Genomic DNA, 25268 nt, shown 5'->3' with positions numbered 1-25268 from the left:
ACATATCCTTTAGTCTACTGCAATGAACCAAGATTTTTGAACTCCTCTGAGTAGGCAAATAAGATGATATCCAGGTTTTTATCATTAGACCCTTTCTTCACAAAGAACAAAGCATTAAAAAAATTTATGAATTATTTTTCAATTACGCAAATATTTTACCCATTGCAATCAATGGCTTATACTGAAAATTTAGGCTTGTGTCATTATGTCGGGTTTTCGCAGATGCAATCAGTGAAAACCCGACATAATATAGAGATGCACCGATTCAACTTTTCTGAGCTTTACTGATACCAATCCGATCTAGGAAATTTATTACCGATCTACCAATATTGTACCGATCTGACATCTTTTACCTATTATGATGACTGATCTTGACAGGTAGTTCTTATAGCATTTTATAATCTCAGACTAAGCTAATTGGTCAATTGTTAGCTGAATGATGATCACAGCATTGTTACTGGAGTCAATACCAATCTCAATTACACCACCCAGACAATCAGCAGTGACAGCACTCACAAATATTTTAATGCATGCTCCTACCAAGACTTGCCTGAAATGGTTTGTAGGCTGTTGTAGCAGAGATTCTAATAGTTTAGCCTATTTGATATGGTGTAGCACTATTCATTGTTTTCAAAGGGCACCAGGCAAAAGAAATGGTACTATACTTTAGCTTTTTCATAAATGGAGCAGAGAAATGATAGAAGAAGTCTTGTATGTTTGAGAAATGGTGATTAGAAAAATTGATATCATGAATCAGTGGCTTCAACAGAAAATCGGTTCTACCAATTTTGCTCAAATTGTCGAGATTGGTACTGATCCGATACTAGATCAGTACATCTCTAAGTCACATATTTCTTGCAGTCAAACGCGTTGCTTTCATCACACCACAATTGGTTCATGAAAGAGGAGAGCTCCTTAACTGTTCTCATTAATCTACAAATTTATGCTTCGATTGTTTATAACACGTACGCCACATTTTAATAGAGCAGCTCATGACTACAAATGGTAAAGTTGCCCACACTAATCATTTGCAGAAATTCTGATGAAAAACGGAAAACCAACAAAGTAGTGGCCATAGATGAATACTCTCTAATACAACAGTCAGTATGCAGTCACAAATTTTCCATTGCTGACAGTATCACTGGCCAATGGTTTGACGGTAACATGATATTTGGCATCACTATGTAATCTATTTCACAACTATATAGGGAGTATTTAGAAATACTTTCTGACCATCTGGTAAGTGGTCTGGTTTCTGAAATTACAATAAAATTCCACTTCTTGCTGGAACACTCACAAAGCCAGATGTCTATTCACCTTTTACCATTGTGTTAAAGAGTTTTTGACACAGTTATGAAGAAAGAAAACAGTTTAGCCTTGCCATACTGACTTATGGGTGGACCTGTGTGGGTGTATAGACCGAGTATGTTGTTACTCATAACAAAGAAAATATGGCCGATTTGCAGCCTTGTATGGCCAATTATACTATTGCAGCATAAATAACATGATCACATCATACCCGGTTGTGAAGAAGACAAGACCAGTTCAGTCGGTTTATCCTCCTAGGATGTTTCCTCCATCCCTTGAATGTTAGTGGGTGTACCTTGTGTGATGGTACAAACTTGCCTACAGCAAATACAACATGAACACATGACCTTATAAGGTAGTACATAACAGTGAAGGAAATAGTGCTCTAAAAATTTACTTGCTCAACCTGTCCAACTAGATATTTTTTATTTTATAAATTCAGTCATCAATCTTTTTTATGCATAACTGGATAACCAATCTCCAACATTTTCACTCATGTTTTACGATTGATAACTGGCAGCTTTGATCTACTCAGTAACTGGTTATGATATACTGACCAGTTTCACAGCTCTAGAAGGAAATCAACAACAGTTAAGTTGTATTGAGGACAATTGATGGTGGAACCTTTCGTAAATGGAACCACCGATACTGAGACCATATTTGTGTCCCTCTTGTAGGTAAACTTATATAGAGCTGCATTTTTACAACTTTGAAAGGTCATGTTTTGAGAGATTTGTTTATCAGATCCCAGTAAGATCATTACCAGCCTTAACGCAGCACAAGCCAATAGTACACAGTTTCACACCGTTGCATAACAAATGAAGCATTTATTGATTGCTTCAACTAAATAGTGAAGACAGGTGGTATTAACAAATAATATTTTGTTAAGAAAATGACAACACACTGTCCACCAGCATTTAACAGATGCAATTTTCGAAAGTGCCAACACACACATACACGTGCACGCGTGCGCGCACGCACACACACACACACACACACACACACACACACAAAGAAACCAAGTTATAAAGTTTAGAGGAATCTATAAAAATGTCTCCCACTTGTAAACTGCATCAAAAGGAAAGAAGAATGGTGCCAGATATAATTCAACTGAAATCACATGTCAACTACACTGAAATGTAATGTGATCATACCACTTTATTTTCAGCTATGTTCCACCTCTTGTACAAACAAAGAACAGTATATCAATCCACTGATTACGAAATTGTGGATGATACTCACACTAGTACTAAAGCCATTATGTGTTACTTGAGTGCTTGTTGTTAGTGACTAGATCAGAAATAGATAGAGGCTCATTAACTAGTTCATTAAGCATCTGGGGGTCCACACCTAATCTAGTTGTATGTCCTATTAGAGTATTAGGTGCCTTACACTGTAGTAATTTGTCATCAAGTAATTGTCCATTGTTTCAGCAGCAATTTTAACTACCTCATCAAATTCAAACTCAACAAATGCATATCCTTTAGAGTTTCTGGTCTACTAAGCTGTTGGTAAGACCACTCCAAATGAGACTGTAGTTTTCTGTCCTCTGCCCACATCATGTCTGGGCACCCGCATTGCATTTCATTATTTTTCCAAAACCACTTTCTGTGTTGCTTTCTGGAAACTTCTCATGGAGCCTTTTATTTTGCATTGCTAAAAAGCACAATGAAACCTAAAACTGAATGGTTCTGGTGGTTGCTAGCTTGCAAAAAAAAACATTTTCACGACCTTGAAATCCTCTCATAATTGAGATACTTGCTTGACCATGCTTACTTGTGAGAGAGAGAGCCATCATTAGTAATAAGATGATACATACATTATTAGTCCTCAGTCTCATGTGACCACAGTCAGATCAAGCAAAATGAGATCTTGTGGGCACAGCAAGGTGTGTGTACATGTAAAAAAAAAAAAATTTTAAAAACCACAAAACACAAAACAAAAAGACTAATAACAACAGCAACAATTAATAATTACAAGACAAAATTAAGTTAAGTGCTCGGTTGACCAGTCACTACAATTCCTGGCCAAGATAATCTTTGCGAACATGATATACATTGACGAGCAGCATTGTCAATGTCAAGGATCTGTCGGATGGAAGATTTGGTGGTTACAGAAAGTTGTACAAAGTCAACAAATCTGAATGGAAGAAGGTAGGTAGTGACCTAGCACACTAATTTCAATAGTTTCATAATAGGTTGGGATCTGTAAGTGATCAAATTCCGCAAGCAGTTGATGATACTCAGCCTTGTTTTGTTTTCTATACCTAGCAGATTGAATGTTGTGTTCTGAGTCTAGAGGGCAGGTTAGTTCAAGTAAAGCAACAGAGGGTTTGCCTGAGTTACAAACAATGATATCTGGCCTGTAAGGTGTGATTAGCCTTTACATGGAGGTGTCCTTTGGAGGGAGGTTGAGGTTTAAGAGTAGCTAACCAGTCACAACCAATACACAGGCTATATACATTCATACACACAAATTAGCCATGAAGTGTAAACTACATTGTATAAGACACACATGGCTTATGCATCTATCAATGTCAAGCCCCACCTACTCCAGAGGTGGGGATTTGTAAATGCTAGATGACAAATTCTCCACCCCTAGGGTCAACTTTGAGTTACAAATCCCCTACTAATTCGTATTATTTATCTCAGGAATCACTAACAATATGGCCAAGTATGGCTATTTGTGTTGCAAATGCCCCTACCCTGGGGATGAGTTTGGGTGACGAATCTCCTACAAATCCCCACCCGCGCTGCCCAACCTGGGGTAGGTGGGGCGTGACATTGATAGGTGCATTACACAGCTAACCAGCTACTATAGTATACACAGCTGATTCTTCACATACCTATTTCATTTATAATCTCAGCTTGAAACTCTTCGTAAATGTTATTATTATTATTTAATAACAAGCCCTTCGTAAATGTTCCCGAACTATATAGCTGGAGCAGTCCTCTATATCATAGATTATATATTCGAATATATTATCAAGTATATTATCTACATGTATGTCTATACTCAGTTCGGGACTTAGTCTCGCGCAGCCAGACCACTATTTCTCCCCACTGCGCTTATCGATTAGAGATTATAAACGCCTGCTCGAGCAGGCGCTTATAATCTCTAATCGATAAGCGCCGTGGGGAAAAATAGTGGTCTGGCTGCGCGACTTGTGTCCAGTTGTATTGGTGGATTATCTTGAGGAGGGATGACTTTAAGGAACTGCAACTCGGAATTTAGAGAGGTAAATCATGTAAGCTTACTAAATGTATGAACAATCATACAACTGTCATACAATATATTGTGTCTATTATTTGGGGTTGTGCAGTTACACCCCCTGTGTTGTATCAGCCATACAGCTGTCTTAAACAGTTAAAATCCAGATCCAAGTATAGTCGGGGTACTCATATAGGTTGTCCATTAGCTGAGGTACCGTTGTCTGTTGTACAGAGGTTGAGTGTGGTAGGGACCATGGTATAGTGTCCATAATTAGGAGGTGTTCATTACAGGGAGTGTCCGTTAATGGAGGTTCCATACACTGTATTTGGATGACTACTGTTGCCTGACTAGTCATAAACCATAATGAAAGCACTTGTGAAATGCAGATACTCTCCTGCTATTTTCACAAGTATAAACTAAGTTGATGATATATAAGTGTACTGACGTATGATAACTAATTGTAAATGTTTGAGGACATGTCTCCAGAAAGTTTGTGAGTTTTTGTATAACCAGAAGCTGTGGCATTGCATTGTACTAATTAATACACACTTTTTAAATTTAGCACAAAGTTACCAGTCAGCTACAGGTTTGGTTGCTTTATAGAGCAGTTTGTTGACTGCTGTATTAAAGTGTTTCATTCAGAGGAGAAATGAACAGTACATTATCACTAATGCAATCTTAGTTCATGTTGTTTTCTTGCATTTTTTGAAAAAAGTACGAGAAGTCGGGTACAACTAATCACTGGACTGGACTACTGGACCAGCATATTTTTTGGTTTTACACATTCTAAGGTTGAGTCTTGTTAGCTAAGGGCCTTCAGAAAACTTGCAGCCTCCTAGCTACTACTAAAATGATGAATGTGAGGAATAGTCAGAGTAAGCAACACTGACTTGTAGTGATCTTACTACTACTTACTATGCTCTACAGTAAATGTACTCCTTATCAATCAATCAATATGCTGCAGGGAATGTGAAGGTTAACCAACGATAAAGTCTTGGAGATAGCAGCAAGCTTGTACAACACTAATGAATTAATAATTATTTTTGGTCACACAGCTATATGTGTAGGCAAGCTAGTAGTGTACATGTGAGAACTATCATGATAGCAGTCATCATGATATATGAACAGATTGGTCTAGGATGGATAGCTCAGTTACATGTACATGTGTCTCAAATGGTTTGCCATCACTTTGTTTCATTCAAGGATATCATTAAGAATTAATAATATAATAAACTCTTGATATCATGGTAGCTAGGTGATATCATGGTAGCTAGGTGATATCATGGTAGCTAGGTGATATCATGGTAGCTAGGTGATATCATGGTAGCTAGGTGATATCATGGTAGCTAGGTGATATCATGGTAGCTAGGTGATATCATGGTAGCTAGGTGATATCATGGTAGCTAGGTGATATCATGGTAGCTAGGTGATATCATGGTAGCTAGGTGATATCATGGTACCTAGGTGATATCATGGTAGCTAGGTGATATCATGGTAGCTAGGTTAATTTTTGGATATCCATCACTATCACATTCCCTGCAGCACAGCAGTAAGAAGTGTACAAGTGCCATATAGCATGATAAGAAGTAGTGAAATCATTAGAAGACACAGTTTTTACTTATGTCACTGTTCTATATTCATAGTAGTATCAGGCTGCATGTCCCTTATAAAGACCTTTAGCTAATAAAACCAACCTTACCATGTGTAAAAATATGTCAGTCCAGTAGTCCAGTCCAGTCCAGTGTTCCAGTCCAGTCCAGTGATTAGTCACAAAAAGTCGTGTTACCGATGTGTCATTGTGAATAGTTACATCATCAATGTTAAATTGTTCGTCACGTGTTGCTGGCACATGATGTCCATAATATATATATACAAGTGTAAGGAATTAGGAATTTTAGGGATCATAGAAAAAAAAAAAAGTAGGGAAACAAGGGAGGTTGCCTACACCTACAGATATACTAGCGAACATTTAATCCCTAATATCTGCAGGTGCAGGCGACCTCCCTTGTTTCCCTACTTTTTTTCTATAATTTTTCCTTACACTTATTTATTTTTTTCAACATTATTATGACTGGTGAACCCATGCATACCACATCAAAAGAAAGGATGGCACCAGAAGTAATGTTTTCGTCTGAATGCGTGCCCAAACTATCAATTACTGCCTCGAAAGTGCAGCAGCCATTACGCTTCACTTTCAGCTATGTTCAGCCCGTTACACAGCGTTACAAACGAAGAATAGTGTTAGAATCGCCTCTGCAATCAATCCAGTCAGTACAGAAAATATGGACTATTCCCATATATAAACATACTGTAGGGAAGCCATACATTGTACTACCATGAATTGACACCTTGGGCTGTCAGCAAAAGAAATGGGACACAAAGGAGGACAAAGGTAAGTCCATGATGCATGTATTGTATGCACTGCGGTATTTTCAAAAGGCATGTCTCCGGATGAAGCAACATCAAATAGTGAAAAAATCAAGCCCATAGCCTTAGCCATTATCGAGTTACGCTTGCCTGAAGGCATTAGGCAGGCATGCAGGTAGGCCGGCAGGCAGGCAGGCAGGCAGGCAGACAGTTAGTCAGTAAAAAACTCCATTAAATAATATTTTTTTTAAATTTTGAAACAATTTATTGGAAGCCTTTAGGATCATACTGAAGGCACTTTTGGGCTTGGTTATACGTACCTAACCAATACTGCCAAGGTGCCAGGATGGTATTGTCTGGACCAATAAGGAAGATAATAGGACCTGCTAAGGCCCGTCTACAGCAGTACATTGAGTCAGCGAATGGTTTGTTGGAGAATAAACCCAAGGAACAGGAACTGGACGAATATGAGAGTGAAGTAGAAGATTTTCTGAACAGGCTCACGACTAACGTTTTGTTGCTAGAAAAAATGCAACAAAGACTGGTCGAACGTTCTTAAGGAAGCGAAAGGTGACGCGAAGGCTACTGAAGAGAAAGAGTATTCTCGAGCGACAGATGGCGAAACTGGATTTATTGAACTCATGTTTGCCGCCAATGAAGTGATATCCAGATTGAAAGCAAGAGTAACATTAATCTCAAGGAAGAGAGAACAAGCCAACTACCAGAAAATGCTCACCTCAACACAAACTAACCTTCAACCTATAATTGACCATGCAACTGTACAAGCTACACGGGAAGTACAAGCTGCGACCTTGACCTCTTCTTCATCAGGTGATACCTTTACAGTAAACAATCCACAGTTATCAGTACATCTTCCGAAGTTGCATTTACCGATATTTGATAGAAATTTGTTAAAGTGGCCAGAATTTTGGGATATTTTTCATTCATCTGTTCATAAGCAGAAGATACCAAATTTGTCAAAGTTCAGTTATCTCAAAGGAACTCTCCGAGGTGCTGCTTCTGTTGCAATTTCAAGCATCTCTGTAACTGATGAGAACTATGACGTAGCACTCAAACTTTTAAAGGAGAGATTTAGAAGTAAGGAATCAATAGTTGAAGTGCTTTATGCCAAATTACAGAATCTTCCAACCTCTTCGTGCAAGTTCAATGACATTCAGTACACTCACAATAATATTGAGAGAATATTGAGACAGTTGGAGTCACAAGGTGAGACAGTTGACAATCAGAGGATGCTGGTTTACCAGATTTTGAGCAAGTTCTCTTTGGAAGTCATTTTAAAGTTGGAAAGCACAAAACAATGTGATGAAGAATGGACAATGGAATTATTGAGAAAGTTATTGAGTCGATATGTGATTGTTCAAGAGAATGCTTATCGAAGAGTGGCTAATTCCAAAGGAAGGAATTATGATTATCGACCTGTAAGACATGAAGGAGGACAAAAGGAGAGCCAATCCTTGTCCGGAGGTGGTAAGCAGTTATTGAATCAGGCATCTGTTGACACTTTTACTACTAATGTACAGAGAAGAGGTAGAAGTCCTAGTTGTGTGTTCTGCAGAGGTGACCACTTTAATGATGAATGTGACAGAGTTAAAACACTTGCTGAACGTAAGCGGAAACTGATAACTCAGGGTCGTTGTTTTCTTTGTTTTAAGGTTGGACACACATTTACTGATTGTTCATCACCTCAGAGATATGGTTGTTGTTATTGTGGGAAAAAACAACACCATAATCGAGCTATATGCCCACAAAGATTTGGTGATGGTGAAGTGAGAAAGAATGTTGTTCCTGACCATGGTGTTGGTAATGTAGTAACAGAGGGGAGCCAAGATAAGCCCACTGAAACTCTTAATGCAAGTGTAGGCACTGATCAAGCTTTAATTGCTTCTGGAGAAAAAGTCTTGTTATAGACAGCAGTTGTTCCTATTCAGACAGCAGATGGATCAGCAACCATTATGGCAAAAGTTTTGTTAGATAGTGCAAGTCATCGTACCTTCATAACTGACCAGCTGGCTAAGAAGTTGAAGTTAACTTGTGATCGTGAGGAGTTACTGTCTGTATCGACCTTTGCTGCAAGGACACCTCAGCAGGTAAACACCTTTGTTGTCCACTTTAATGTGATAACTAAAAACAATTCTTGTTTACCACTTCATGCTAATGTGATAAATAAGATTACAGGCCCAATACAAAGGGGCCCAATACAGCCATCAGATTTAGAGTTTTGCTATCAATTTCTCCAGAGAAAATGGCTGACACTGTTCCCAAGGATGTAGAACCAGTGAATGTTGACCTCTTAATAGGGTCTGATTATTTTTGGACCATCTTGGGTACTGAGAAGTTGACACTTCCATCAGGATTGTTTTTGATATCCTCAAAGATAGGATATATTCTTACAGGAAAGTACAGTATCAGAAGTTGTCAACAACATGTTTCAAGTTGTCTTGTGATGACAGAGGTTAATAAGATGTTACCTGAAATGAGTATGGTTTCATGTTTTGATGATTCAGTTACTTGTATGAAGTTTATCCGCAATGACGTCATCAAATAAAATGGCGCCGTATAGTGGGGGGACTTTAATATTTTCGAGCATAGAAGTCAATGAAAGCCAAGAATGATGCTTCGCTTTCTATGCCCCATGCGAATGATGACAGCCATTTGGACTCTGGTGTGGTTATAGATTGTAATAGCGAATACCCATAAGCTGTTTTTGTCTTTCAAAGGTGATTTTTGGTGTGACAAGGAAATGCCTGTGTTTTGCGATGATGGCCACTCGTCTGCAACGTCATTCGCTGTTGATTTTCCCACCGTCTTGGGTTTATCTTTATGCGATTTAAGCCCCGAAGAATTTCAACAAACAGGTATGTTGTGAGAGTACGTTTGAGTTCAAGATTGTATGATTTATGCTTAGAGTCACAGAAGAACGGAGGCAAACTGCTTAAATCTGTTGGTTTTAACCAGCAAGTTGGAAAGGAAATTACTGCTGTGTACCAGATTGCAAAAATGCATCTGCTCAACAGAAAGAAAAAGAACTACTTGGACTTTCAAAAGTGTCATTTCATTCTTTTCCTACAGATAGTAATAGAATGAAGATGTGGATAATTAAAATAAAAAGAGACCCTGGTCCTGAATTTGTTATAAATAAGTACACAAAGGTTTGTTCAGAGCACTTCACTTCAAGTGATTATTTTCCAACCTCTGATAAACCCAACTCCAGACGTCATCTCCTGCCCACTGCTGTGCCTTCAGTTTTTCAGTGGACCAGTAAATCATTTCATCGCCGTAGTGTCACTTCAATGAAGGCATCATCTAGTTTAGAATTCAGTGAGCATGCCACAGATGAACATGATGATTCTGAATCAGATGTAGTTACAGATGATGCTTCAGATGCACACAATTTTGAGGATTATTACAGTAGAGATCAGGAAGATGTTGCCACTAAAACTGCTTTACTTGATGAAATAGAACGATTAAAGCTGCAAGTCAAACAACTGCAGGATAAACTTGCAGAATCTCAAAGAACCTCTACAAAATCTCTGTTTCGCCTTGACAACATAAAGGAGGACAGTGACTTAGTGAAGTTTTATACTGGATTCTCAGATTATGCAACACTAGCTACATTTTACGAACAGGTTCTTGAATCTGATGCTAAAGTTATGAGACAATGGGATAGCAGGAGATGCAAGGAAGCTTGTGGTGATACCAAACATGGCCCATGTTGTAAACTTCCCTTACTAGAGTAGCTATTTATGACCCTTGTGTCTTGGCCTGTATGAAAGGGATTTGGCTGTAAGGTTTGGAGTGTCTCAGTCAACAGTATCTCGCACAACAACAACCTGGATTAACCTTATGTATCACAGCTTTAAAGCTATTGAACGTTTCTCACCCTGGCATATAGTCAAGAAGTATATGCCAGAAATCTTCAAACGTAACTATCCAAACACCCGTGTGATCATTGATGCAACTGAGTTTGCCATTGAACGACCCTCATCACTTTCATCCCAGTCAAGCACATTTTCAACCTACAAAAATAAGAACACTGTAAAAGTACTATTGGGTATAACCCCTAGTGGAGCCATATCTTTTGTGTCCAAATGTTATGAAGGATCAATATCAGATAAAAGGCAGGTGGAAGTCAGTGGGCTGCTGGAGAAATTAGATGCAGGTGACGAAATCATGGCTGATAAAGGCTTTCTTATGCAAGACATATTAGCACCTCTTGGGGTACGTCTGAATGTACCCCTTCTTTTGAAATCGGACCGTCAAATGGCAAGTGAGTATGTGATTTTAACTAAAAAGATAGCACAGTTAAGGGTCCATGTGGAAAGAGCGATAGGAAGAGTAAAGAATTTTCATATTTTACAAAATGTATTGCCTGCCGCAATGTGGGACACAATAAATCAAGTAATTTATGTGTGCTGTATGCTTACAAACTTTGATCCACCTTTGGTAGCCTAATCCTTTTGTACAGTACATTTATTGATTTCAAGTATTTCATTAAAATTAATTTATCACAATCAAATAAAACTCATGATTTTTTATAAATAACATTACAGTTAATTTAAATTTACAGCTGTAGTAGAGTCATAATGGTTTTGGCCGTTATAAATTATCAGCAGTGGTACATGCTTCCATAACTTCCACTGACTGCAAAGATCTTCAGTTGTTAATGGAACAAAAATGCCTCCTTTCATCTTGGGTAGTGGTGGTGGTTGAGAAAAATATTTTCGGGCATATGTAGAACCATCATGTGAAGCAGTAACAACAATAATATCTCTTTGCAGTCCAATAGCCATTAGACGGACATTTAGGTCACCTCCCCAACTGTTATGACTGAGAATGTTTTGTCTCTTCTCTAACCACTGCAAAAATGACATATCAGTTTCTGTACGAACACCTGGATGGTCCCACATCATGCGTGAAGGTATGTTTCTTTGAGAACTGATTTTCTCATCACCTTGAGAAGTATGGGGAATTAGTCCAGTTTGATGGGAAATGGAATGGTATAAACAGCTACCATCTCCCTTGACTACATGCTTCACAACATGTAAATGTTGCAGGACATAATCTAAAGGCAATGAGGTTACTTTATTAGTAGCCATAATTTTGACATCAGATGATGCAATTGTTTCGGTCTCCTTACCACTGTGTGAAGGAGGAGTCAACAATGAAGCCTTCTTGGGTGGTAACTTATTGGAGATCTGGGCACGGCTGCCTGTTACAACTTTAACTGGTGGTACAGAGGAACTGGGTGATTTAACTGGTGGTACAGAGGAACTGGGTGATGGTCTACTAGTTGGTGGCATGATCATGTATGGTACAACTGCTGGTAAAAATTGTCCAAAATAGAATTTACCAGCTGTTGAAATGGCTGACTTCATAAAATCTGCATCATATTTGATTTGCTGAACAAACGGCTCATGAAGAGGTGACCATACAACAAAATCACACCACTGTAAGCTGGTCACATGCATCTGTGTTTGTAACTGATAAAAGTATGAATGAGATTTTGACAGGCACATGTTTCCATCTCTCTCCACAACCAAGCAGAATGCAGCCACGGTTCTGCAAGCCTTGAAAATAGACAAATTTTCACATGAAAGGGGACACTTAACCTCTAAGCACCCCTTACTATCCTCTTTTAGAGTTGGATCAGATACGATTGCATCAGGGCTAGCTGCTAGCCATGGCAGCAAAGCATCAACTACAAGTCCACACTTTTGAACTTCAACAGCTACCCCACGCTTGAATTGGTAGTTAACATAAGAATCAATGGCATGTTTCTCATGCTCTCTTCTGTAGCGAATTGCAGTGGTGTTTAAAGAGACACAGTTGATCTTTTTCTTCACAAAAGCTGTGCAACTTGTGCTGACCCTTCGATGGCACACTTCCTTCATGATGGAGGCTGTAATCCTTAGCTTTCTTTGGCTGTGCCACAAGTCCGAAGATGCTTGCTCTCTGGTTTTCTCTTCTAACTCCTTAGCTTGTTTTCCATCTATAACTACTTCACTTTTGTACAACTGCATGCCATGCAACTGCCCTGAAGGAGTGTCGTTACTAGGAAATGTACTGTCTTCAACTTCTCTGCTACAAGAAGCATAAGTATGATCATGGTTTACTTGATCAAGTTTGGCAGCTAGTTCATTTAAAAGCTTTTTTTTCTGTTCAGCAGCTCTTAAAACTCTTTCTTTCTTAATTTCATCTAGATGAGTATCAACAGGAGCTGGTTCATCATCCAATAACTGAAGATAGCATGATGAGCTATATCTTTCAAGTAAAGATTTAGTTTGGGCAGCCTTCTTTTTCTGTGCTGGGGTCTGTGCCATGCAAAGAGCATGGTTTGCACTAGCTATTTTCATTTGTTCAACATGTGACAATGTTTTTCTGAGATTTCTGGCTAAATTAGGATCAAGAATTCTCTTGTGTTCGGGTCTGCAGTCCCACTCATTGATTCTGTGAGCCTTTATCCGCTTTTTCACACCATACTCTTTTCTGACAAGATGTATATCATCGATTGGCATTGCTTCGATGTTTCTTTGTCTAGGACGATTCCAGGTCTGCAGACGTTCAGTACATCCCTTCCGTTCATCATCCTGCAACCCAGAGTGGATATAATCTTCCAAGCAATAAAGGGTGCCTGTAACATGGTTACAACATCCTGACAGACCTGCTGGGCATGAACAGCAAGCTTGTGCCACACGAGCTGTGGATTCACAAAAAAAAATAATCACTTTGTAAACACGATCCTTTTTCATTGAAGGTAATACAGCAGCTGAAACACATGAGTGATCAGGCACTTGAGGTAAAGGATGGTATTTGATTTTCTGTATGTGCCCATCTTGATAAAAGCGGTACACTTTATCGAGGGTTCTAGTATAATCAATGGACGTGGAATTACTACACTCATGATCACCTGAAGCATGCTGCAACACTGCTTCAGCCCTTTCATCAGCAATATTCTCTAAATAACTGATCTTTTTCAATACAACTTTACGATCAATGAGATGGTCGTAGATTGTACCAAAGGTGATTCCTGGCAAATTATAGAGTCGATTTGTCCACAGGATGTCTTCTGGTGCTGGAACTGACTTCATTAACCTTATACATGTAGAGGATGAACCTCAAGTGGTGGCCAGTTTTCACTGACTGTTAATACCATGATCTGGATCCACCAAATATTTGTCCCATCCATACTGAATGTATAACTTGACCCTATTAGAATGTTTTGTTAAATGCAACTTATGTTTTAATATGTACATTTACCTTTTGATAAGCTGGGGTTTTTTCCCTGTGACTGGAGCACCACGACAAGCAAGCCATCGTTTCAACTGCACAATGCCTAATTCGGCTGGTTCCTTGCCGCTTAGGGATGAACCAGGGACATCCTTTTCAGTCAACAATAAAACATCATCCCCGGGGAGGTCGATGCTGGCTTCCAAATCGGCCGAAAAGTTCCCGAATAGTGGCCATCATCGCGAAACACAAACATTTCCTCGTCATACCAAAAATCACCTTTGAAAGACAAAAACAGCTTATGGGTATTCGCTATTACAATCTATAACCATACCAGAGTCCAAATGGCTGTCATCATTCGCATGGGGCGTAGAAAGCGAAGCATCATTCTTGGCTTCCATTGACTTCTATGCTCGAAAATATTTTTTAAAAACCCACTATATGGCGCCATTTTATTTGATGACGTCATTGCGGATAAACCTCAATGAAGACTTTTGGAGATTGGAAACAATTGGAATCAGTGATCCATTGGAAATAACTGATGATGATAAAGCTCTTGAAACATTTAATTCCTCGATTTGTTTTGAGGATGGTAGATATCAGATACAGTGGCCATGGAAATATGAGAACTTGGATATTCCTGAAAACTTGGATATTGCAGTTGGTAGACTTAGATCTTTGGCAAGACGTTTTTAGAAGGATAGAAATCTACTTGAGAAATATGACAAAGTTATTTCTAGTCAAGTTAAGCAAGGAATAGTGGAGAAGGTCACTACTGATACAAGGACAAGTCAACAATGCCATTATCTTCCTCATCATCCAGTGATGACACCAGCTAAGAGTACAACCAAATTGCGTATTGTGTATGATGCTTCAGCCAAAGCAAGGAGGGGAAAGAAGAGTTTAAATGAGTGTCTTCACAGAGGCCCTGTGTTATTACCAGACTTGTGTGGTATCCTGCTTCGTTTTAGGATCCAGCCAATCGTCATGCTTGCTGACATCGAGAAAGCCTTTTTGCAGGTTGGTATCCAGGAGTTGGACAGAGATGTAACAAGGTTCCTCAGGTTTAAGAACTTACAAAGCTTAGAAGTGGTTGAAGAAGTTTACCGATTTTGTCGAGTTCCGTTTGGAATTATTTGTAGTCCCTTTTTGTTGGGAGGCACAATCAAGTATCATTTGAAGAAGATTGGCACACCTGTTGCTTCACAGATTAGTGAGAACATCTATGTTGATAATGTCCTACTTGGAGCTGGTACTGTGAAAGAAGCTCACAGGATTTATTTCGAGTCAAAGAACATTTTTAGAAAGGCATCTATGAATCTAAGGGAGTGGATCTCCAATTCATCTGAATTCCTTAGTTTGTTGCCGGAGACTGAAGTTGTCAAAGGAAGTGTTGTTAAGACCTTTGGCATGCCATGGAATTACAAAGAATATAACCTACAAGTTGGAGGAGTTAATTTTAGTAACTCGGATGTCATCCCTACAAAAAGGGAGGTATTGAAAGTAGTGGCTAAGGTTTTTGATCCATTGGGTCTTGTTACTCCGGTGACATTTTATGGGAAGGTGTTTCTTCAAGTACTGTGGATGGAGAGTGTGTCATGGGATGAGCCTTTGTCAGAAGAGTTATGTAAGAGATGGAATGAAATATTGACTGAATTGAGACTGCTGTCTACTCTTAAGATAAAGTGATGTGTTGCCAATGTGGACACTACTGAACGGTATAGGCTGCTTGTGTTTTGTGATGCATCAATGAAATCTTATGCAGCTGCAGTGTATCTTCGTGTAGAGAAACAGGGTTCTGTCTAGGTAAACCTTGTCTTTTCAAAGATGAGATTGGTTTCAAAGGGTACCCATAAGATGAAAGGAAATATTACACTTCCTAGACTAGAGTTACATGCTATTAACATTGGAATACGAGCAGCAAATTTTGTTGCTAGGGAGTTGAAATTACCATCATTGAGACGGATTTTGTGGACAGATTCAACATGTGTTTTACATTGGTTGAAAACCAACAAGCTGTTGCCCACCTTTGTTGAGAATAGAGTGAAAGAAGTGTTAAAGGAATCTGATGTTATTTTTCGATATGTACCATCTGACCAGAACTCTGCTGATTTTCCTACTAGAAGTGTCTGAAGTTAAGGAAGCCAAATTATGGTGGAATGGGCCTACGTGGCTTAAAGATGCAGAGAACATCTGGCCAGAATGGTGTATACCTCAACTGACACCCAAGATTATACAAGGATTGGAATGTGGGGTTCCAAGAGCTTTGTATGAAACGACTTCAGTCATTAGTCATGATGTTGACAATGTAAACTCAATTTGTGGAATTGATGAGAAGAAGTTTTCCTCCTTGAGAAGGCTTTTGAGAGTTACTGTTTATTGTTTAAAGTTTATTAGGAGAAGAATCTGGCTTACTTTGACACAGTCGATTAGGGAATCAATTGAAAGGAGGTGTAAGTTACTGTACTTTGTGTTGAGTTCATTGTCTGATGGACAGTCAGTTTGTGCAGGTGATTTACAGGTAGCAACATTGTTGTGGGTGTCTGTTGTTCAGAAACGAAAGTTTGCTGATGTACTGACTGCTATTGAGAAAGATAGAAAACACTGTTTGATACACCAGCTTGGTTTGAAGTTAGATGTCTATGGAGTGTTACGATGTTATGGACGATTTCTAAATGCTGAAACTACTGACAGTTCCAAATGTCCAAAGTTGCTACCACGGCATGAAGTACTTATACGGTTACTAATTAAAGAAGTGCATGAACGCTTGATTCATGCTGGAGTTGCACATACTCTTTCACAAATCCGTGAGGAGTATTGGATACCTCAGGGTCGAGTGGCAGTAAGAAGTGTTTTATCATGTTGTATGATCTGTCGTAGACATGAAGGCACCCCTTTCCCATTGCCACTGATGCCCCCTTGGCCCCGTGAGAGAGTGGCTAGATCTGATCCTTTTCAATTTACTGGACTTGATTACTTGGGGCCAGTGTATGTTAAGGAGGGAAGTCAGTTACATAAGGTTTGGGTGTGTTTATTCACTGCCTAACTGTTAGAGCTGTACATTTGGAGTGGGTATTGGGTTTGATGGCTGAGCAGTTTCTAAATTGTTTGAGAAGATTTATTTCACGACGAGGAAAGCCTGATTCCATTATTTCAGATAATGCTCCTCAATTCAAGCTTACAAATACGGTGATAAATCAACAGTGGAGGAGAGTTTTTACAGACAAGGATTTGTTAAGTTATGTTTCTAGTGAGGGTATCAGATGGAGCTTTACTACAGCTTTGGCCCCTTGGCAGGGTGGCCTTTATGAACGGTTAGTTGGGATGGTTAAGCGATGTTTACAGAAAGCTTTGGGAAGAAAACATTTTACTTTGGATCAACTAGCTACCTTGCTGACAGAGATCGAGGCAGTACTTAATTCGAGGCCACTAACATATATGTATGAAGACTTTCAGTCGGGCTTTACGTTGACACCATCACATTTTTTGGTTACTAACAGGAAACTGGGTCTTCCATCCACAGAAGATAGTTATCATACAGATGAGGATTGTCAGCCTAAGAGAGATACTGCAACACAATTGTTTACGACTTGGAAGAAAGGCCAGAAGTATCTGGATTTGTTTTGGAAGGTTTGGAGGGAGGAGTATTTACTGAATCTCCGAGAAAATTTACCTATCTATCACAAAAATTCAAGACACTCAACATTAAGAGTTCCTAAAATAGATGACATAGTATTGGTGAAAGATGATATATCCCTAGATGTAGTTGGAAACTAGGTAAAATTCAGAAGTTAACAACTGGACGTGATGGTCAAATTAGATCAGCAGAGGTTCTTTTACCAAGTGGTGGTGTGATTGCTAGAGCTATATGTCACCTTTATCCACTGGAATTGCCTAGTAAAACAGATGAACAGATAACTATGATGGACAATAGAAGATCTGAGGATGGTGTTACTGAAAATGATGATATCAATAACCAGGAACAATACTCTACTAAACATGATAAGAAAAGGAAGGCTCATTTGATCGCCCGACAACGAATACATAAATGTTTGAGGGATAACCCAACTTCTATTTTATTTGCTCTCCCGGGAGGATGTCGAGACTGAGGAGTGATTGTCTAAATTATATTGCAAGCAGGACTTGAACACTTGTAATGTGTGTTATTATTATATGATGTCATCATTATGTGCACGTGATATAATGTATAAAAGTGTACACTCTGTTTAAATTATTACCAGTCTTATGTGAGCCAAAACGAAGCGAGTTATCCCTCCGAAACGATTGAGCCTTGGCGTCCTTCTGTCTTCGTTACAGTTGGTGCTGTGACAGGTATTGTGCTGGTTTTTGGGTGATTTTTTGGCCAGGAAAACCCAAATTTCCATGATCCCTAAATACAGTACTACCGTACTGTATGATATTCAAGTCTGAGGTTACTAACTGTCAACAGCAGGACCGGGAATAGTGTTTATACTCAAAAGAAAGCCTTGCCAAATAAGAGATTGAAGTCTGGAGAGCTCCATTGTGCCAGGAAATGACAGTCAGATATCTGGAAGATTAGAGGTGATGTCTTTAGAGTACACGTAAAGTCTGAATTCCCTCACTGTCAACAGCAGGACCAAGAATAATGTTTATACTTGTGAATTAAGGGATTGAGGTGTGCTTATGGGTATGCTCATCTTATACACTTATGTGCATGATGTATTAATTTCATATTACAATATTTTATCTTGCCATCATCATCATTTTATCTTGGTATCTTGTTATTAGCATCAACACTTCTTGCTCCTTGTCATACTAAAGGACTGTACTTGTTAGTCAAGGTGAAGACTTGTGATTGTTCCACCTATAGTAATTCTACAACAGATGTCATAAAACTTGTAAGGTAACAATGTCATGCGGACACCATGACAAACCAATAATCAAAGAAACAAACAATTGCAACAAGCACAAGCATACACAAACACACACACACACACACACACACTACAGTGTAATGTATGTTTGGACATTGTGGAATTTAGCTATTGGCTACTTGTACAGTAGATAAGGAGTTCAGTGTAAGACGTGTGAAAATTTGGTACACGTAGCTGCCACTGGCACACTAAATACTTTAATTTAGGATTTCTTGATACTTTTCAATAAGCGATAAGACCGGTTTTCCCAGACTATGTCACAATTGATTTTGGTTGGGCAAATGCTTGAAATTGGTTGGAAAATGGCCAACCATTTTTCTACACAGCAAAAATAGTGCTCCAATACTACCTATACGAACCCCGTCTTTAGTCAGTATTGAAACAACTATTTCAAAATACTCCCTATAACAAGACAAAGTGAACCTCAAATCTAGAAATGACTATGGCTATTGTAGGCTGTGGTCTTTTTTTTGGTTGAGCTTGTAAAATATTTGGATTATTAGTTCCAACACCAAAACATAGACGGAATAATACAGTCAGTATTTTTGTATAAACTATGTTGTGCTAGCTCCATACTAGTGAGATGGTTATTTTGCTTTACACTTGCATATAGTCATGACAGTTATAAGTGTGTCTTGTTTTCTCAACAGATTTATTAGTCACTGGAGAAGGTTGGGAAGGCACACAATTTGTACACAGACACTCTTCTGTGATAGTATACCAACCTTCAGTGTGGCCAGTGAACTTGGACAGGTGAGTGTGGTAGCATTGGGGATAATGCTAAATTTTAAATACAGTGGACCCTCTGGCACCATGTTGAAGTGTGTGTATATTACTGTATGTTTAAAGGTTTACACTTAAAATATATTGACACAGCTTTACAATACCTTCATGGTGCCTTGTTACTTAAGGTGTAATCTTTATCCAATGGTAGCCATTGAATGGATGTCTTCAAAACGCCAGGAAAAAAATCCAATTTACAAAATAATGGCTAGTAATACAACTGTATGAAAAATTTTCCAGACATTGAATAACTCTAGTTTTGGCTGTAGGTGGACTAAATGGATGCTAAACAGCATCATGGACGAACCTTAGTGTGAGGCTTCCATGTTTATTATGTAAACTAATGATTGGGTACAGTTGAAGTAAACACTACCTCACTGAGGCTCACCAATTAACATGTGAAGACAACAGTTATTGAGTAAAACATCAGACTTTACACCCTCTACAACTGTGCTGTAGTGTATTTTCTATTAGAGTATATTATGGCTAGTACTGTACTGGAGGGAATATTTAAAGTACTTCCAGACACTGAATATAGTTCTAATTTTGCTGTGGTACATCAACATGTAATGGAAAGTTACAGTCTTACAGAGTAAAGAATCAGACTTGTACACCATTTTATATAACAGTACCTTTCTGTGTGTACTGTGAATTATATTTACCAGGTATAACTTCTTGCCTTTTAAGGTGGTGATATGGTCAGTGCTGTAAGCATAGTGTTACGTAGTCTAATCCCCGGCAACACATGTGCTGAAGTAGTGCTGAGCAATGTGACAATATTTTAGTCAAACCATGGTATCTGCTTTTAATACCATCCAATATTTAGCTACCACAAATACCATGGATTGTTAAACACAAGTCCTATAAAAGCTAAAATAACAAGCCTGTATGAAGAAGTGTACTTGTAGTACATATGAATGGATACGTATAATAATATAATACAGATGTATTATACTGCAATTGGCTTTCAACTAAATTCAACCACTATTGAAAATGATTAGGGTCAAACTCTAGAACTACAGATCATCAACTAATACATGCCGATAATTTATTAATACCACAATATAAAGTTGACAATACTGTACCGCTTATGAAATATCAAAACCACTCAGTACTAATGTGAAGTTGTCTTATGACATTGGTCCACATTGTTGGCCCTAGTGAAATTGTAGTACAAATATGCTTCATGCTCATTGTTGTTTTAAACAAACAGCAGCCTATAATTTAACCAGATAGCAGACACCTATATTAGGCAGGCCACTTTGTGCACAGGTGAACTTTAATGTGAAAAATATTGTGATAAAACTTTTCATATAAAATGTTTTTGTATGTTTTATGTACTGAATGAAAATTATTTTATGTCCATGACTGTTCTATTAGAGTATCTCAATTTGTTTGCAACACTGGTAGCTACCATGGTAAAATAGATTTAGCCACATTTTGTAAGACATTTTTGTACAATTTTTGTATGTGAAAATTATTTTACAATGAAAGAAAAGTGAATTACAGAGTGCAAAATATTTTTAAATTCCAAGGGGGTAAACTCTTTAGTAGTAAGCCAAAGTCAAGAAAATAACTAGCTACTATAATTCTATAAGTGTTCAAATATTGAGTTGTGTTTCATTTTCTGCAGTGTCTTTCCGTTCCTGTGGTTGTCATAGTATATAGCAGTTAACAACCAGCAGTAGAGACCACCATTTTCTGGGACAACTGATTTGTTTACCCTGTGAGCATTTATTAATCCCTTATAATGCACACCAGCATTTTATTGTGTTATAACAGGACAGAGAACCATTTGCTATACCGGACAGTGTTGCATGGCCAATGTTTGCTGACTCTCTTAAATCGAAATTTCAGCCATCAGACGGGGAGGAATACAGAACCGTAGGTCAAAATATATCATGTGATATTGTGTGTAGTGTTGTGTGTACAGCCACTGCTGCCAACAATGATCGTGACACTAGTCAGTTTATAGTGACCAAACAGATTGTATTTAAGGTATACACTGTGTGCGTGTGTGTATCTGTGTTATGGAATATACTGTGCATGTGTATACATGTCTGTAGTGTGTGGGTATGTACTTTAGATTGTGTAGGTTGTGTACAGTGGAACATTATTAAGGAAACCTTATGACTATATATGGAAGGGTAGATTGACTATGTATGTGTGCCACAAGCTAGCATAGTCACAAAGGTACTGTCAATTTTTATGGATTGTTTCACTACCTATATAGCTCTTGTAGATTAGAACTCATTCTGGAACACTATACCCTGTATATTGGTGACTCATGTAACTTGTGCATTGAGGGAGTGTTCTAGTGTTGTGCAATATCTGGATTTTGATAGTCAGTAAAACATTGAAATTTCAATGTTTTAGTAATTGTGTGGGCGTATTGATTGCATGAGCAAATGATATTATTTAATGTACTTTAAACACTAAAACCATTGCATATAGCACTAGCAGCAAGCCTAGGAAACTGGTAAATAGGCACAGAACTGACTTTATTTCTAGCACGATTGTGCAATTACACACTAAAAGGCTGAAATGTAGCTTGTATATCAATAGTTATAGAATATTCCATAAATATCAAAATCAGTAAACCGTAATATTGAAATTTGATATGATATTGGAAAATATTATAATGGTATCAATAATTTTTCAATATATCACCCACTTTGGTATGTTTGCTTTGAGCTGGTGTTTTTCACAACCAGTCATCGCAGTAAGTCTAATTTTTGAATGCCAGTCACTGAATAGTTAACAATTGTTATCTTGTAAAATCAAGGCATTATATGTAGATATTTTAGCAGTAGAGCTGCTTTGTTTCTGTTTCGTGGATTGTCTCAGGGGCGGATCTAGGATTTATAAAAGGGGGGGGGCTAACTCAAGGTACTAATCTCTTGGGTAGAGGTGTGCAAAGTACACTTCCCAGCATGCAAAGCATGCTGGAACTGGGGGCATGCTCCCCCAGGAAAATTTTGAAAAATAGATGTTAAAATACTGCAATTTGGAGACATTTTCACATAAAATTCATACCTGTAGATATTTTATATGCTGTCTTTAGATTATATAGGTCTCTCTGAAGCATTTTGCTAATGGAAAAGTTTGGGTAGGTACAGACAACCGAGTACATGATGCACCCCTCTCACAATTGCACAACACTGAATAGGTGCATGTTAGAATAAGAATGTTGAAAGTGGAAAATTTTGAAATTTGAACAATGCAAGATTGAATCTGAGAGCATTTTCAATGGAAATTGTGTACCTGAATTAAGTATTGCCATACATATTAACTGCACAAGTAGATGAATGAAGCCCTTTAAACAGACCAATGCACTTCATTGTATGTATAGGTGCAGGTAGATTTGGAAAAATTCCATAACAGAACCAACTACATGTTTCTAGTGAATGTTCTATTAGAGTAGTTAGCTGACTGCTCTATTAGAGTATCTCGATCTTGTACACCTCCAATGCTGATCCGGGTCCTTGTTACATAAACTTTAGCAAAAATCCACTGATAATACCTTGGAAAGATGTTTATAAGGTGGTTTTATGAGTATTTGTATTATTAGTGATCATATAATTATGCTAAGACAAAATTTCATTACAATACTCAGCATATTGATCAAGTAAAGCCTAAATATGAAGGGGGGGGCTTCAGCCCCCAAAGCCCCCCCCCCCCCCCCCCCCCCTGGATCCGCCCCTGTGTCTAGTGCTAGTCACAGTCACAGACTTACAGAGGCTGATAAGAATCATTATTTATCAAAACAGAATCACTTCATGTTTGTTTATAAACAATATTTCAAAACCATGTTATAATAGTGGAAAATATTCTTCATGCTGTGGGAGCATAAGTGCATGTTGATTTGTTCTTAGGTACGATAAAAGCAGAAAATTTGATGGGAAAATGGAGCAATGTGTCTATTCAAATTCAAGGGCCTGTGGTAATCATACAGCACACACCACATTTGAGAATTTCAGTGATGACATCATGAAAGTCTAAGTGATAGTTAAGACAACTCCAGCAATAGCTTTGAGTATTATAGTTGTGGGCACTCCAGGATGCGAGTTATTGTGTTGTGTACCAATTTGTATCACCAAATTGTGTACGTCATACAATTCCCAGAATTTTCTGACTTGTTGAGTTCAAAGCATTCTTTTACAGTGCAGTGAAGCAGAATATATGATGTACTATAAATAATGGGGTGATTTTTAGTTTGTTTTGTTTCTGAAATTATTTTTGCAGTATTGGTGGTGATTATTTTTGTCAAGATTCATCTTGCATTCTGTGTGTGCATGTGTGCATCTGTGTCCCCCCAGTATTTAGTATACAATCATGTCTTATATTGCATACTTAAATAAAGGTTTCTCTTTAGCTCACAATCAGTGGAAATGAAGCATTCATTATTAGGACTCAGTTGGAAGGCCTTCGCACTCACATCATGGTATGTTGTCATGGCTACAGATGCAGTGGACGGTACCAAACCTGTTTTTGCTTTCTACACAGAACTTGTATCAAAATTGTCCACTAGAACTGGTGCGCATTATTCAGAACTGTCTGCTCAAAGAAAGCGAGTTGGTTAAACAGCATGACAATATAAACGTAAGGTTTTGTAAAATTACACGTTGTGTGTATTATGCTGTCATTACGGGGGCTCATGGTTACGTGTACAGACACTAGCTGCAAGCCCAATGGGTGTACAAGTACTTGGCAATGGCAGTGCCATCCAACGAGGCCTGGAGATGATAATGAGGCAGACACAGAACACACAAGAAGAATGCCACTCACTTCACACCAGACAGGAACAATTCGTCATTCAGTACCAAGAAGTAATAAAACTCCAAGGTAAGTCTCTGTAGTCGATTATTTATTTTTTCTTGTCTAAGTGATAGTTGGAAGCTATTTGTATTGTTTGTAAATGAAGTAGATAAGTGTACTTGGAGACATCTTACTAATGATACAAGTGTTGTATGCAAATGAGTATCATGAAGTGGTTCCTAATACTATTACATGGAAGGATTCTAATATGCAAAGGATATAAGCATCCATCCCAATTTACATGTAACAGTGATATAAGTTTACCAGGAAGACTTGCTTCAGGCCCTCAGTTTGAGTGGGATTCAACAAGTCATGTGTGGCTATCTGTAATTCCCCTCTGTAATTGGTACTCTAGCCATCAGATCATGCTTAAATTGTGGTGTGACCTAATTTACTGTTTCATGTCTTATAGGGAACTTAACACAAGGTCAGGGCCAGCACAGTGTAGAACAAGTAGAAGAGTTAAGGAAAAGGAGAGAGAAAATGGAGGCCCACTTAGCGAGAGAAGTTGAAGAGATGCACCACTTTAGACAAGTAAGTGGGTGAACCATATAAATAACATTCTTGGTGGTGTTTGTGTATTTTATTAGAGTATGTGGACATCTGTTGTCACAA

The 25268-nt window shown here is 38.3% G+C and overlaps 5 protein-coding genes across 9 annotated transcripts in view; 3 read left to right on the top strand and 2 right to left on the bottom strand.

Annotated features, from left to right (window-relative positions):
* Nucleotides 1–4375, bottom strand: part of LOC136268604 (E3 ubiquitin-protein ligase TRIM71-like) — a 59772-nt gene extending 55397 nt beyond the window's left edge. For 2 of the 3 annotated variants that reach the window (XM_066063983.1, XM_066063981.1), the window contains exons 1-2: nucleotides 4154–4375; nucleotides 1520–1626 (exon numbers count right to left, since the gene is read on the bottom strand). The gene's annotated coding sequence lies outside the window, so the exon portion shown is untranslated. Of the gene's footprint in view, nucleotides 1–1519; nucleotides 1756–4153 lie in introns of those variants that run through there. The other variant, XM_066063982.1, reaches the window with a different exon arrangement.
* The window catches only part of LOC136268605 (tripartite motif-containing protein 2-like), a 168841-nt gene that overhangs the window by 111282 nt on the left and 32291 nt on the right, over nucleotides 1–25268 (bottom strand). The window lies entirely within an intron of this gene.
* Nucleotides 7183–18922, top strand: LOC136268610 (uncharacterized). Of its 2 annotated transcripts, XM_066063993.1 has the most exons (3): nucleotides 7183–8996; nucleotides 9627–9764; nucleotides 9815–9865. In XM_066063993.1, the coding sequence occupies exon 1, from the start codon at nucleotides 7530–7532 to the stop codon at nucleotides 8814–8816; it is 1287 nt and encodes a 428-aa protein (XP_065920065.1). In that variant the 5' UTR covers nucleotides 7183–7529; the 3' UTR covers nucleotides 8817–8996; nucleotides 9627–9764; nucleotides 9815–9865. The 2 variants fall into 2 exon arrangements, with proteins under 2 accessions (XP_065920065.1, XP_065920066.1); XM_066063994.1 differs by lacking the exons at nucleotides 9627–9764; nucleotides 9815–9865 and adding an exon at nucleotides 18907–18922.
* Nucleotides 14962–15825, top strand: LOC136236805 (uncharacterized). The gene has a single exon (XM_066027038.1). The coding sequence runs from the start codon at nucleotides 14962–14964 to the stop codon at nucleotides 15823–15825; it is 864 nt and encodes a 287-aa protein (XP_065883110.1).
* Nucleotides 16220–17182, top strand: LOC136236804 (uncharacterized). Its single transcript, XM_066027037.1, has one exon. It carries the CDS (start codon nucleotides 16220–16222, stop codon nucleotides 17180–17182), a length of 963 nt encoding a protein of 320 aa, XP_065883109.1.

This window comes from Dysidea avara, chromosome 10, assembly GCF_963678975.1.
Source record: "Dysidea avara chromosome 10, odDysAvar1.4, whole genome shotgun sequence".
Lineage (NCBI taxonomy): Eukaryota > Metazoa > Porifera > Demospongiae > Dictyoceratida > Dysideidae > Dysidea > Dysidea avara.
Note: the sequence above shows the minus strand (reverse complement) of the source record. Positions and strands in the feature narration are given on the sequence as shown.

Excerpts from the sequence above, each read along its gene's own strand:
- LOC136268610 (XM_066063994.1), top strand. The coding sequence starts at position 7,530 with ATGTTTGCCGCCAATGAAGTGATATCCAGATTGAAAGCAAGAGTAACA.
- LOC136236805 (XM_066027038.1), top strand. The coding sequence starts at position 14,962 with ATGACACCAGCTAAGAGTACAACCAAATTGCGTATTGTGTATGATGCT.
- LOC136236804 (XM_066027037.1), top strand. The coding sequence starts at position 16,220 with ATGTACCATCTGACCAGAACTCTGCTGATTTTCCTACTAGAAGTGTCT.